We start from the raw sequence: 15,711 nt of genomic DNA on the forward strand, positions 1-15,711 counted from the left end.
CTCCGAATGGATTGCTCTCTGCTTAAGATCTTCTACACTTTGGCTTAAAAACAGCCTCCAGAAGGTTTACTGGCTCAATGTACCATAGCCAAAGCTGCTGCAACTAAATTGGCAAGCGGAGTGCCTGTCCTAGATACTTGTCAGGAGGGCACATGGGTGTTGGTACACATATTCACAAAGCACTTCCATCTCAGCTTCTAGGTCCAGTGAGAGGGACATTTTGTCCATTCAGTCCCGGAGGACTTTTTGGTATGAACCAGTTCACTGACCCACTAACAGGGAAATTACTGCTATGGAATCTGCTGTTAGAAATAGCGATCAGGAAATCGATTTACTTACCTTCGATAACGATCTTTCAGGTGGATGCTCTAATTGCAGATCCTTCATCTACCCTCCGACTTCCCTGTTTTGTGAACGGTGCTTTTTGTTCATCTGAAAAGGTCACAGTTCAGAAATCTGCACACTGGTCATGCCAACGTACTGATAGTTTGTCCGCGCCCTGCGAGACACAACCTAAGAACCACCACCACCTCCTCGGGACTTTAGCAAAATAGAATGCGGGGGTGCGCGGACCCCCTTGAAGCCCCTGGGCCTGCCACCTCTGCGGGAAAACAATGGTAACAATGCAGGGAGTGGGCCCGTGTGGCCCCTTCCACAGGCCTGGGGACCGCCACCTCCCTGGGGAGGTTTGCAGACCCCCCAACAGCCCTCTGGATTAGCACCTCCCTGGGGCAAAATCCAAGAAAGAAGGGGGTCTGTGCGGCCCCACTCCGCCACCCCCTAGGTCTACTTCTACTATGTCTCTGGGTGCCCACACCCGGGACATAGCTATGTGGCTCAGCACGCGAGAGCATTGAAAATGCTTTTACTTGCTGGAAGCGGAGCAAAATTGCTTTCAGAAACAGGGAACTTCCTTTCCGAAAGCTCCCTATGTCTGAAAGCAATGCCGGCTCCCACAAGAGGCAGGGAGCGGGCAGGGACCACAGAGGCATTTTGGCTTCCCCCGCGGTCACCCAGAATAGAGGCTGGGCCCTCTCCCTCATTTCCTAATGGCCAGGCCTCACTCCCATATAGGATATAATCTCAATAAAAGGTTGGGCCCCGAAGGATGGGGTCCCTGGGGCCGAAATCAGCCCAGGCCTTAATTACAAATAAGCCAGGCCCCAGGGATGGGGTCCCTGGAGCCGAACATCGGTCAAGGGAAGGGGGCCAGGCAGCGCCCCCCCAGCCCTCATAAAAGTTGAATTTTTAAAAAACGCTGGCCCAGGGGATGTCTCCCGAGGCCCTGCCCTCTTTCTCCACCACTCTGCAAACTCGCCTTCTGCCGCACTACTGGGTGGGGGATTACGTCCCATTGGATACTGAGGGTGTTTGGGGGCCAGGAACCCCTCCTGTTATCTCCAGGAAGTGCTACACAGCGGGATTGCTGAGAGGTCTTTGGAGGCCACGCCCCTTTTCTCCACCACTCCGCAAATGTATTGGTTGGGGGATGAAGTGCTTTTGGATACTGAGGGTGTTTGGGGGCCAAGATCGCCTCCTGTTATCTCCAGTAAGTCCCACACAGTGGGATTCCTGAGCTGGTTGGAGGCCCGTGCCCTTTCTCCACCACTCTGCAAATGCAAGTATTAGCTAAAAAAAAAAAACATAGAAATTCACCGAAAAAACCAAAGGTTACAAGAACGTTATAGTTAAGAAAAAGTATTAAAAACCTTAGGAATCCACAGAAAAAATAAAGGTTACAGGGACGTTATAGTTCGGAAATAGAATTTTAAAAAAGTTGAAATTCATTGAAAAAAACAAAGGTTACAGGGACATTATAGTTAGGCTGCCATTTCACTCGTACAAAACCAGAGACATTCAGCGGTTAGCTATGCTAACTATAACCTATAACCTATGGCTCTCCAATGCACTGCTTATGACCTCACATATTACATCACTAATAACATGGTCAGTGACATCACTCATGACCACCACCTCCTCGGGGCTGACCCATGCGGTACAAAGGAGGTGGGCCATGTGACCCCCCTCCTGGAGCCAAATATTGCCTTGGGACCGCCACCATCCAGGGCTGGCTTCCTATGTCCCGGGAACATAGCGGTTTGCTCTGACTTTGCAGAGTCAGAGCAAATACTAACTCCGCTCCCAGTAACTGGGAGCTGTCAAACCGCTCCCACTTGCTGGGAGCGGATTTTTCGTCTGTTGGACAGGGAAACAGACAAAACGATTGCTCTCACACACTGGGAACTGCATGTTTAGCAGCTCCCTGTGTTGTTTAAGAGCAATCAGACCCCCCAGGATATTGCGGCATAGATTGGCAAATTTAGCGGCACAAATATGGAAATTTAGCGGCACAAATTTGTAGATTTAGCGGCATTTTTGCAGAATTTTATTTTACTCATGATCATTCATTTTGAACCTGAAATCAATGGAAACTGTTTTAGTAGAGTTTCCACTTTGCAATAGGCATGTTTAAAGTGTCTTCAGCTCTACGGAAACACAGCTCCAGTCCTAACCTTGTGGGAGGGAGCTGTATTTCTTCCTGGGATATTCTAGCGCCCATGTATGCACTGCTGGGGTGACAGCCCACACCCTTTGACCTTTACTTTCACTCACACACTTACACATGAACACACTCACACATGCACTCACTGTCTCTCGCATAAACACACTCTCGCCTGCAAGCTTTGCACACAACATACATTTTAAAGCATTTTTTAGTTACCTCAGCATCCAGGGAGTATTATTCACAGTTAGTGTAATAAGAAAAGAAAACATGGAAAGTGGAGCCCCAACCAACGCCCATAAGGACGCATTTCCGCTGTGTTCCTGGTGCTGATTTTGCCACCTCTGAAGGCAGTGTCAGCAGTTGCAAGGGGCAAGCCAGGGGTCACACCTGCGACCGCTGGCTACCCCTAAATGACGTCCATGCTTTGCACCTACAGTAAGTTCCTAAAGGCCCACCTCTTTTGATAATACCTAAACTAGTATCAGAGAACTGATGTCGTCCTGCACTGATATGTTACAATACCATCGTCCCTGTGTCTCTCAACCTTCCCTTTTGAATTCCCTTTTACTTATCTTCTAATTAAAATGTAGACTTAAATGTTGTGCTTTATGTAAAGCACCCTATCATGGGGTCTGGTAGCTCCATTAATGATCTAAATAATAATTAAAATAAATTATAGTGGCTGAAACTCACTTTTCAGGTAAAATGCCAATTGAAAAGCTTAACGAGTCTTGCCTCTTTGTCCTTCTGTCCTGCTTGCATGTCCTGCCTTTGCTGCATTGGGTGCAACGACATTCACAGCTGAAAATGCTATGCCATCTGCAATAATATATGCTCGACTGTTAGTGGTCGTCATTTTCTGCTGGACTTTTTGTATATTGTATCAACTGGCTGTCTAAGCTATCCTCTCACTTTGTTCACATTCACTTTCTGACATTGTTTTGGTTTGTTTTTCCCACACACGTAGACTGAAAACAAATTATATTCTTATGCATACGTTTTGGGTACAAAGTCTGTTTGGGTGAAAAACATATGCATTACATAGCAAAATGTCACTAGCATAATATTTTATAATATAAAGTTGGCAGCAAAACACACATTTATATAATAGGTGTAATGAATAAGTACATACATGTTTTAAAGGTTTCATGATAGTTTCAAATCACCCGTGATCCAACAAACCTGCTTAAAATCTATATTTCAGACATTTCAGAGCCGGTGATTACACAAAGGACAACATATTTAGCTTTTTGGAGAGCGATGCTACAGCAGCACACAGGGTTTGTGATGAAACATTATCACACTAAGAAAAACTACTAATATTGTGGACATCTTAAGATGTGTACAGCTTAAGAGAAACATAGTTAGTCACATAAAAGCGCTCAACCATATAATCTGAACAAAAAGCTAAAAAAAGCATTATGTTTGTGTTAGGCTTTGAGTTCAAGCAGCCCCATAAATTCAACTGAAAACAGGCAAAATCATAAATGGTTGCTTGGCTTTCAGTATTTATTTAGGGATACTTCATATTTTTACCGAAGCTGTGCTTTTAGCAATATATGAATACACTGTAAGAACCAATAACCTCATTCCTTCCGCATCTCACTTACACCTTGCTATCAGACATTAAAATGGCTGTCATCATTTGCAACACTGCCCATGCATAGCGAAACTTTGTGCCAGAGAAGCGATGTGAATGCTTTCTGTCATTGATGTCATCACTCAGCTAAGTTTGCGGATGTCGGAATCTGCAAGAGAAATTCTTAACTCGCGCCATTCCAGAACAGAATATCGTGTTAACACTTTGATTAAAGAAGGTGGTTAAAAGCTTAATTTGTTTTCGCTTTGGCTGAAGCTTCTTTCCCCAATAGAGCCGTGAACTGTTTGGGTGTCTCCAGGTTTACTTTATTGTATTATTTTCTTGTTTGCTATCAGTCTCGTTTTCTTTAGAGCTATTACGTATGCTTCACTGAACGTAGAACAGGAAGAGGTACTGGAGACAAGTGGCTCCCATTTCTAATGCTGTATTTCATTGTTTTCTAAGGAACATAGCTGTTACCGAACATGAGCCCACAGATGCAAGGAAGTAATTTCCCTGTTTTGACGAGCCTAAAAAAAAAATTATTGCAGTTTCCAGATTTCGCGGGCAGTTTTGTAAAAATCGCGGCCTTTTTACAAAACTGCCAATTTCGTGATTTTTTTGCAAATTGCGAAATCCTGGAGGGTCTGAGCAATGCCAGATCCCGCTGGGGCCGGGGAGCCGGGGAGCCGGCAGGGACCACAGGGGCATTCAGGCTTGCCCCCAACGATCCCCAACACTGTGGACTGGTTCCCCTAGGTGGGCTCCAGAGTTCCCAGCATTCTAAGGCCAGGCCCCAGGGAAGGGATCCCTGGGGCCACAATTGGCCTGGGGAGGTAGGACCATGCGGCACTCCCCACCCCCTGTTCTAATATTTGGGCGGGCCTCCCGACCCACCTTAGTAGTATGCAAAGGTCTCCCTGCCTTTTGCCAGGATGATGGACAGCTTACCAAAAGGCCCCCCAGCGGGTTTCCTGCCTATTTTGGTGATGCGTTCTTCATATCAAGGAATACAAGGACGTCTCCGCCAAACAAAGAATCACTTACTTCATATACCTACGAGGAAGTACCCTTGTTTGGTGGAGATTAACTTCTTTTTATTAGTCTCGTCATCTCTATAGGAGAATTCATGTTATCACAGATTTCTGGATGAAGACGCAGAAGGAAAAATCACATTGCCGAAATGCACACATGGTTACTGGAAACATTTCCTCATGGTCCATTACACAGATGTATTGTAGATTATGCACTTGACATTTACCCAATGAGGTAGCAGTTACTAATTGACTAGAAGGAAGTACTCCACTTGAGTAGATATTGTGTGCAAGACTGTGGACTCTTATTGGATAATGGGGCATGTGTGGTTCTGTTGTGGCCCGTCACTCACACAGCTACTGACACACCCACACAGTGTCAGCCAGACGAACTCCTCAGGATCAAGGTGATGCTCAAGTGGGTCCACCTCCTGATTTTCCAACTGCTGCTTGCCATTAAAGCACAGACAGTTGGTAGGATCAAGCGAGGGAAGAAAGGAAGGGGACAGCTGGGAGGGAGATCTGGAACACACAACAAAGTCACTGATACATCACTGCAATTACCATATCAGTACTTCGCTAGTATCCAGCCGTGTGATCAATACCAACTTACCTGAAAAGAAAATGAGTTCAGCTGAACCTTTTCTAGGAGCCTTTAATGGTATGGATTCTCCCCTTGATTGTTTAGTCGCCGAAAGGGCACAGGAACTGTCTTTTACTCTCCCTTTTCCTGTTAGCGACAAAAGGCAGGTGATCTGACAACAAGCATTAGTCTTTATTCATGTATACTAATAGTGGAGTTCGCTCACTCCATATTACTGTTATTTGCTCAGTCTACAGGATTGATCAGTCTTTGATTAAAGTGAAATTTCCTCACTCCACACTAATCCTTTGTTTATCCAAGCAAGTTTGTAGCGGTGCCCACCCTCTCATTTGGCATCAAGATTTGTACAAATGCAGATCCCACCTGCATTCTAAATTGACCCACACTTTCCTTTTGTTTGTTGTGCCAGCGTGGGGTGTCGCTGTTCGAACTGCCACCAACTGCGCAGGCTCAACCGGGTGAAGACTCTCCAACCACTCTGACTGAAGTGACATTCTTGATTGAATCGTGGACTGGATTGAAATTCTCTAATGTCTAGCTTCTGATGCTGCTGCTTCCTGATTACTTGCTTCTTGTTCCGCAATTACTCAAAGAAGCTGACAGGACCCTGCTCGCTCGGCCTTCTGCTTATCTCAGGATTTGCGAGTTCTCCACGGCTTCGACTGGTCCTGTTTACATTGGAGAATAACAAGCCAGGAAGATAGGGCATGGTCATATTTATAGAGCAGTCTTACCGAATGTTGAACCTCCTGTAAGTCCGCAATCACAGCAATCATGTGGAACTTCCTATGAATCATTAATAACTGTGGCAATCACCATGTAACGTCTATGAATCATCAATCACTGAGGCAGTCACAGTGTAATTTTCTATGAGTCTTCAATCACTGAGGCATCGCAGTGTAACTCCCTAGGAGTCATCAATCACTGTATCAATCAAGGTGTAACTTCCTAGGAGTCATTATTAACAATGGCTGGAAACTGTTCAGGCTATGGGCCCGTGGGTGCACTGTAGTCTTTCTAAAGCCCAACTGAAAAATCCAACATAGAAAGTAAAACAGAAGAGAACGTGTCACTTTAGAATATCCCCTGAGCCCAAAACGACTCTGTGGTTTGTTTAGCCACAATCAACACAATATGTTTAATGTATATATGGAATGTCTTGTTAGGGGAATGGTAGTGGAAATGCCTGCAAAGTTCATATATGTTGAAGGAGATTTGCAGGTCATGACACTCAGGCATTCACACCCACTGACAGACCCACTTAGACAGCGATACACCCAGCGATACACCCACCCACTCACAGACCTACTCAGACACTCAAGCGCCCACTCATGCACCTACTAACAGACCTACTCAGACATTCTCACAGACCCATTCAGACATGTGTACCCACTTACAGAACCACTTTCACATGCACTCAGACCTACTCATAGACTCACACACTGACTCAAAGACCCACTCAGACTCACACACCCACTCACAGATTCTTTCAGGCAATCATGCACTCACTCACAGACTCACACACTCAAGGAGGCACTCAGAAAACTGTCTCTCACCCACTCACGGACCCACTCAGACACTCACTCACTCAGAGACCCTCAGACATGCTGTCACAGATCCTTACACCCACTCACCCATCCTCTCACCAACCAATACAGCCACTCACACACAAACCCTCAAAGGTTACATTTAGGAAATACAATTTAAAAAAAAAACCTTTGAGGGGCGGAGAAGCTGTGGGTCTCACTAGGAGCTGCAGTGGCCAAAAGAGACATAGCTCAATTATGGGGAGGACTGGTAAGCCCTACTGTTGTAGCGTGGAAGCAAAACATTGACTGGTGCACGTTCCGTGAGAAAACGGTCTATGTCGCAAGAGGGTGCCCCCAAAAATGGTCCAGAGTCTGGGCTAAGTGGAACGCCTATAGAGGAGAGATTTGTGTTGCACCAACTGCTCCCCGCGACACTTTAACCCTGTCACCTTGAATATCTGATCCATCACAAATATTGCCTACTGTATTCGTTCTATGCCCCCTGTGAAAGAATGTACACAATCATGCCATATCTCAACTATTGATGACTTGCCGACTGTTTGTTTATGAAAATCAATAAAAAGATTTTTTTTTTTTTAAAGCTTTGAAATTCAGTAAAAAACCAAAGGATACAGGGACGTTATAGTCAGAAATTAACAATAAAAACCTTAGAAAGTCATTAAAAAAACAAATGTTATTGGGACGTTATAGTTAGGAAATAGAATTTAAAAAAACCTTATCTGTATATCAATTGAATGTCATGAAAACACTGAGATGCTAGGTAGTGGAGTTGGCCACGGAGTAGTTAGTTATATCTGTGCCTCTATAGGAAAAGCATTTTTTTTGTTTGCTTATAACTTTGGCTCTGTTTGACGAATCTTCACAAAACTCATTCACACTCATAACTCATACACATCAGCACCTTCCTGGAACGTTTTGGGTGATCTGTCTGGTGGGGGCTGAGGAAAGAGGTGGGGTCCCAAAATATTTTTTCTCCGTTATTTGTTCTATAGGAAAATTACACCAGAATTGGCAGAAAGCTAAACTCTTGGTCCAGAAAGCATACTTTTTAGGTCTGCTGTTAGCCAAGACCTTTTGATGTTACTAAATCTATATGTATGTTATGCTCATATAAAGGGGCTTTCACCGGTCTCTCTTCTTTCCTTCCTTCTTTCTGTCTTTGTCTTTCTATCCTTCTTTCTTGCCTGCCTTCCTTCCTACTTTCTTTCTTGCATTTTTGCCTTCCCTACTTCTTTTACTTTCTATTTTTCTTTGTCTTTCTTGCTTTTGTTCCTTTTTTCTTCCGTCTTTTTTCCATTTTTTGTTCTGTCTTTCTGTTCTTTTTTCCTTCCTTCTTTCTTTGGTCTTTCTATTCTTTTTTTCCTTCTTTCTTTTGTGCCTTCTGTCTCTTCTTTTCTTTAATTCTAGAGGCTGGCAGCCAATGGTAGATAGTTACTTATAGGGATTTTCAGCTACAGTTCATCCATTTGTCTGTGGTCGTATCATTCACATTTTTCTCTAACCCGCTTCAGCATGCATCAAGGGGTAATGCACCACCTCACTCCAGCCATTGGCTGACTTCACTATGAATGTCAATATGGAGGAAAGTCCTCCATATGTACCTTGAGGATCCAAAACCAGGGCCTGTAAGTTCTTCCCTGCGTTGCCTTGTCAAAGGGTAACTTATCTTTCTAGCAATCCGTTTCACTTGGAAATCACCACATCTCCAGTTCCTGTCTACATGTAGATGTTCGGAAAAAAGAGCCGAAAGTACTTCAAGTGCCCTAGTGATTTAGAACATTTCTTTAGTGACTGTGCAACTACATCCAACTGTCTCCGCCATCCGGAGGACTTTCAGAGAATAATGGGATTCCTCCCCCCCCAACTAGCAACCACAACACCCATGTAATCAGGTTGCTCTGAAATATATTCATAGTCCTGAAGAAGACCCTGGGTGATCTCTTGCAATAGCACTCTTTGATTAGGGGCCGAAATGTCGACGTACAGATCAGGCATTCCATACTAGTATTCCACATATCGTGCTAAAGAATAAAGCTATATGTGTTAATGTACATGCTAAGTTTCTACAGATGCAGAATTAAGTGTTTATTTCTATGTGTATTGTGAATGTTAAATGTTTGGATTGTGTTCTATGTAATACACTTTTTATATGACACATATTTATGAATGTAGTGATATGTTTTTGAACGGTCCTGTGATTTTACATATTTGTATATGTAGTATTTTATACAATATTAGACTTTAAATATATTGTGCACATTTTGAGTCTATAACATCAGTCTTATCCTTTTTTGTCTGTTTGGTATTCAATGTTGACTGTGTACCATTGATTGGTTTTCCTAGTTGTCAGGATAAATGCAAAGCGTTCTGAAGGAATTCTTCCTTTCTCAACACAACCAACCATTGGTATATACTGCCCTTACACAAGGAGCACATCCAGACACAAATTACTTTTTCAGTGCCAAGGAGTACTATGGTAATATGTACCTTTTTTTTAGACCAATAAGCATAATTGCCTTTCGTTGATGTTTTTTGTTTTTTAGTTTGACAAATGCCGAGCAGTCTCCCAAACAGTAAACGTTTGCAAAAACCCTGACAAAACAAGAATTATCAAAAGGCAGGCGGACAACGCAAGACCTGTTGGCTTTGCCAAAATGCTTGTTGTGATTGTGTGCAAATCTGATCAGTTTTAAAAAAATTAAGATTAAGATTCATGCCACAGACCTTTCATAGATCCATCATGGAGGATCTACGGATCCAGCCGCTCTCTGATTGGCTGACCTTGACTATTAACGATGGACCCGCATGAGCTTAAATGCGGGATCTCAGTCGCTGGCCGCATACTGAGGAAAATGTTGCAGCTGATAATTGCACGAGCACCTACTGGAGACTCGCAGTGGATTTGTGGATCAGGGGGTGCTTGTGAGGGGGTTGTGCCCAACCGCACATTACACAAGGCAAAAGGCCCTAATAATGAAATTTAACAGACACAGTAGGATTAGCATACTCATTCCGTTAATACCCAAAAAAATTCAAACATTAGCTCGTTCATAATAAGGCAGTGATGAGAAAGCACGAAAATAATTGATTCTGCTTTCTCATATCATATAAGTAATCTGCTACCCATTCTAAGCCAAACAGCGCCATTAGAAAAGACAGGTTTCCAGAAGAGCAACACCTTACACTTGATTATTAATTAAGTACTCTGTGCAGGCGTTTGTTTCCATTTGATTATCACCATCATCTTATGTGTTTCTTCTTGTGCTGTCACTCTCTACATGTGTTGCTAATTTCTACTTCAGTTCCACCCAGTTGTCTATGTGCGGATGTGACCCATTTCTAGTTTTATGCATTTGTTACTAAGTTGATTTGTCATATGTTACCAAGCCATAGGTTTTGATCTCCTCTAGGTGTAGACCGGAATTTTTCTAATATCAGCTTTTTTTTCTTTATTGACTTTTATCTTTTGTCTATCTCGGTGCTTCACTAAGCTTTTTGTTGATCTCTTTCTAGGGAGCTTGTGGACTGCGTTCCTCTGGTTGAGGTGGAGGATATGATGATTATGGGGAAGAAACCTGACCCAAAATGCGTCTTCACATACGTCCAGTCTCTTTACAACCATCTTCGTCGGTACGAGTTAAGCTTACGGAAAAAAGAATTCTGAAATTCAGAACTTTCCCAAAACCTTTGCTTTACCTGGAAGCTTTATCGCCACTGAATTGTGTATCGATCCTCACACCTCACGCGTGCGATCATTTAAGCACTTGGCTTGTAAGCTCCACGCTAGAAGGGCTAGGATCTGATTGTTTGAGATGGAGACTTATCTGATATGTTTAGGAATGATTAAGGATCTCTTATCTGTCTAGAGAGGCCGACATCAGGTTTGGACTTGACACCAGTAGTCACGACACCTCATCATAGACTGAGATATACCCACCTTTCCAGTCTATGCGTTCACTTATTTTTAATGACTCCTACAATCTGAAACCCCTACGTTCAAGCTGAACACCCACCTCCTGAGATATGCCTCCTTTTACCAGGACACTTCCCAAGCTAGTCTAGCAGCTGAAAACTTCAGGGGATTCAACCGGACACAGTATTCAAGCTTATATATAATTTGGATCCTACACTGCCTACCAATGGATATTGCTGCACATGTGGATTGGGCACTGGGTTGCACTGCCCTTTCCATTCATCATCTGAATGCTGCCATATTTTAATTAAGACTAGTTGTGTTTTTAGGTGCTTTGTGAATTTTTGCGCTCTTTTCTTGACATTGATCTTTTTTTGTAAAACTGTTTTCAGAAGTAGTTGTTTCTAAAGACTGTAAAGACTTGGAGGGATAGCGAGGAAGCATATTCAAAAAAGTAAAAGCTCAAGGCAGTTTGGTTTTTAGAAGTGAGAACTAGCCCTCTTGTCTAGCTGACTAACCCTGTATTTTAACATTTATTGAATGCCAAATCTATATAGAGTATCACAGCCCAAATACTAATCAGTACTGCTCAACTGTATAGGCATTTGTCTTTTATAAAAACAAATTCAACTATAAGTAATTTGGTTACTGAATGTGGCCATGTAGCGAATTGACCTAGGGCCATGTTGTGCAATTTTCTAACTTGGCCATTGGTTAAAGCCCATGCCCATCTTCATAAGTATTAACTAGGTCGAAGTAATGTAATGTATGACAAAATGTAATGTGAATTTAAGAGAAAAGGCTGCAAGAAAAGTCCTTATGGTCTGTTTTGTTTTTATTTTAAAGGTTTTTAAACTCTTTTAATATTCTGTGCTGTCATCAAATATTGTCAAATCTGCATTCCCATGTGTTTGCATTGCACTGTGATGCCATTGACATTTGGCCTTACAGAAATTTTAACAACAAAACAGTTACCCTCTCCCCAAAGACTGTGTTGAGAGAAGAACTGTTCTTAAGTGAACGGTAGGTGAGATTTGTTAAGTGCTCAGGTGATTGTTTGAAATGGCTGATGATTACATTGTTTCTGGCCTCCCCTCCTGGCTGCCACAGCTACTTAATTTGTTTTTTGAAAAATTGTTTAATGGTGTGTGCTTTAAAATCATGATCTGTATCTGCCGAGACAGTTCTGTCTATATATTTAAGCCTTATGTTGAGTTTGAATTGTATTTCCATATTCTAACATACTTCCCTGTCTGTCACCTTTTCTCTTCTCTTTTTATCCCACTTTGCTTTTCTTTCCACCACCCTGGAAAGATTACAGATTTCATCAGTCCTAAGACAAGGGCAGTTTAGATCCTGGCTTCTTAACATCCATTATAAAATGTTTTTAAACACAGGTGTTTTAAAATGTAAGGAAACAAAATACATCATTTTTATTACTGTTTGGAACTTGTCACTTTGGGGTGCAAAGTTGTGCAATCATCCACACAGCAAAGATGACTACGCCCTTCAACTTGGAATCTGTTATTGGTGTGACTATTCAGGCTCATTCTTGGTATACGAAATGTAAATGCACTGTGGCAGAAGGATATAGAGATTTGCTTTTATGAAGGCTGCTGAGGTTTGAGGGGTGATATTATGAGTTGGAAATGTTTAGAAACCTTTGTCCTTTCATTGTTGAAATTAGGACTGTTTCTTAGTGAAGATATTTTAAGAGTTTGGCTTTAGGTATTCTGGCATGGGAACTTTTCAAAGTTTGCTGTATGCATTCTCCGAAGGTTTTTTATGGTTTATCAGAATTTTAAGAAAGCGGAGTCACTTGATATATTTGCTGGGAAGAGGAGCCCAAATAGTATCCTTTGTGGGAGTTGAGATTATAAACCTGTTGTTTAAACATTTTGTGTCTGAGACTTTTACGAGTATCAGAGTGTCAGTTCTTGCAGGCTTAAAGTAAATTATGTTCCCAAAGTTTTATGAGTATATAAAGCTGTCAAATTGTGAAAAAAAGAAAAACGGACACTTGTGGAAAGGTGCCAGTGATGACATAATTTGCGTGCTTGGAAAGTGGTTGAATCAGTTGCTTTGTCACATAAGCTTTTAAAAGGCACTACTTATGAGTCATGCATGTGAAGGTCAGTAGACTGGCTTCTTATTCATGCAACCCTAAGTGGACTACTAGGGATACCTGAGCTCATGTGAAATGCTCCCCAAATTTCTTTTGTATCACTGGTCTTATAACTTCTTAATGGGTTGGTTACACTGTTTGTAAGCTAAAAAAACAGACATCAGAATACTTTTGAGATTGTCATTTAGAATTTCGTAAACATGGTAAAATTGAGCTGCTCGCCTAACAGAGAGGGTTTTTCTATTGTGATTGAGGTCTAATACCAAGTTAAGCCTCTTTCTCCCTTAGCTGTCTCAGTAAAGTTTCCTTTTTTAGACTGATATTGTGCTAATGAGCTGATCTTCCTGGGTTTCGTCATAGTGACTGGTAATGACTAATGCTTTGACAATATATTTGCTAGCATAGAGAATTACTCCAATAAATTAAAACCTTAAATCCTGAGATTGCTGCTAGAGAATTTAGACGTGTTCGTGAAAGGAGAATAACTGTTTTGCTAAATGTTTTTAACCTTTGAAACAATTAATAGCATTTTGAGTTCAGGTTAGATTGCATTTAGTTTACATTGCTCTTTGTCAGATGTATGTTAGAATTAGTTTGATTATATTCCATGTAATCTGCTTTTCTTCTCACAAAAAATTTGGATTAACCTCACGTTTTGTAAACCATTATCCTTGGCCTTCTACCTACCCCCAATCACCCTCTGGAGTAGTAGGTCCTTCATGGACTAGAACAGAGCTTATGAATGCGAATGTTTAAAGCATTACAATCTGAGTTCCTTGTAAATATGACATGAGAAATGTTGCCTGTAAAATATTGGCTCTTTAAGTGGAAGTGTTATGCGCAATACCTTCTTTTTCTTTTCTATAAGGAGAATAGTGTACAATTGGAGAAAACTCTGGTTTGTTTTGAGTAAAAGTCTATCCTGATCAATGTGTTTTTCAATAAGGAGATTAATAATTTTCCAGTGTCTAATCCAAAATGTCCAAAACTGTTTTAATCCTGCAAAGTATGACTTTGTGATACCAACAATGGAGTAGGAGCCAGACTCTGCCTCTTCACAGGTGGGACATACGTCTGTCTCACCTTTCTATCTATCTTTATTTTCAACCATTTGTAGCTGCTTCTTTATAGCTCGTAAGTGTGCCTCACTCCTTACCCAGCCCCTTCCTAATAACAGTGCACTTAGGGCCTCAGCACTTTGCACACACTAAGCCAGACAGCACTTTCGGAGTTTTATATGTCACCCTATGAATGTTTTTTAAGAATAGAAACAATAAAAGGTATGTGATAAACTGAATTGTGGTCTGTCTTTTCAAGATTTGCATTGGAACAAGAAATTATAAATATTAACACAATCTCCAAAAAGCTAATACTGAGTTAGCTGAGCAAGGGTCCGTATGAAATGTGAAAGGTAGTACACTTGATCATTAAGCAAGATAGTTGGAAGTCTTCAATTGGTTATCACAACAATTACAGTCCTCATAAAGGGTTTGACTCACTGGGTCAATCTTAGCAAAGTTGGCAGCATTTTGACCCTTAGCTTAGTGAAGAGGTCATCAGCAGGACAAACAAATAATGCAACTAAGGAGACTCAAACAAATGAGTTCGGTAATGGAACCATCAAGCTTATTCAGAAACATATTCAGTAACTGAACAAGGGAGACATTTTTGGAAGAAGACGTTACACCACTGAAGCGTCAGGGGTCCTTACAAAACTGAAGAAAGTCAGAGACTAATAGAACAAACACACCATGATTGGTGAGGAATAAATTTTGAGTGCATACATGAGGCAGGCTAGTAATATTCGTGTATAAAATATTCATTGCAGATGTACTAAACAAAATGACTGGGGTGTAGCTTCAGGGGGGCTATTTGTGGTGTTACATCCCCCTAATAAATGTATTTTCAGATGAATAGTTGGGCACAGGTGCTTTCAGTTGGGTATGGTGAGGTGTATGTCCGATTTCACCTGTGATTTTTGCATACACCCACTGACACACACACGCTCATCTCTGTTTTGAAAGCCCTAAATACGTTTATTTTACGAAATATTGTGTTTCCTCTCATTTAGTACTTGTAATAATACGTATTCCTCTTCCTTTCCACTGCCTCATAAGCCCCTCTCATGCTCCCTGCTTGTCATGAAATGTATTTTAACTTAATATTGCTGGTCGGAAAATCTGATGCTCATACCCTCCCAATCTTACTGACCAAGCTACGCCCCTGGAATTGTAGTAAAATATGCCAAAAAAAGGTTGTAATAAGGACGTCATTGAGTTTTCTGCTTCACAATTCAAAGGGGTTTGGGAGGCTCTAAAATGCTTCTGTATAATGTAAACAGTAGAAGCAGTGTTAGATTGTCAATCAATAAGATGTATTATATATTTTTTACAAGGTATG

General features: G+C 41.7%; 1 protein-coding gene across 2 annotated transcripts in view; it reads left to right on the forward strand.

The window, feature by feature from the left end:
- The window catches only part of SMTN (smoothelin), a 981,050-nt gene extending 966,447 nt beyond the window's left edge, over positions 1 to 14,603 (forward strand). For both annotated transcript variants that reach the window (XM_085636208.1, XM_085636207.1), the window contains one exon: positions 10,787 to 14,603. Coding sequence is in view for 1 of the 2 variants with exons in the window: in XM_085636207.1 (XP_085492333.1) it covers positions 10,787 to 10,937 (151 nt within the window). In the remaining variant the exon portion in view is untranslated. The remainder of the gene's footprint in view (positions 1 to 10,786) is intronic.
- The last annotated feature ends 1,108 nt before the right edge of the window (positions 14,604 to 15,711 follow it).

Source organism: Triturus cristatus, chromosome 11 (assembly GCF_964204655.1).
Source record: "Triturus cristatus chromosome 11, aTriCri1.1, whole genome shotgun sequence".
Lineage (NCBI taxonomy): Eukaryota > Metazoa > Chordata > Amphibia > Caudata > Salamandridae > Triturus > Triturus cristatus.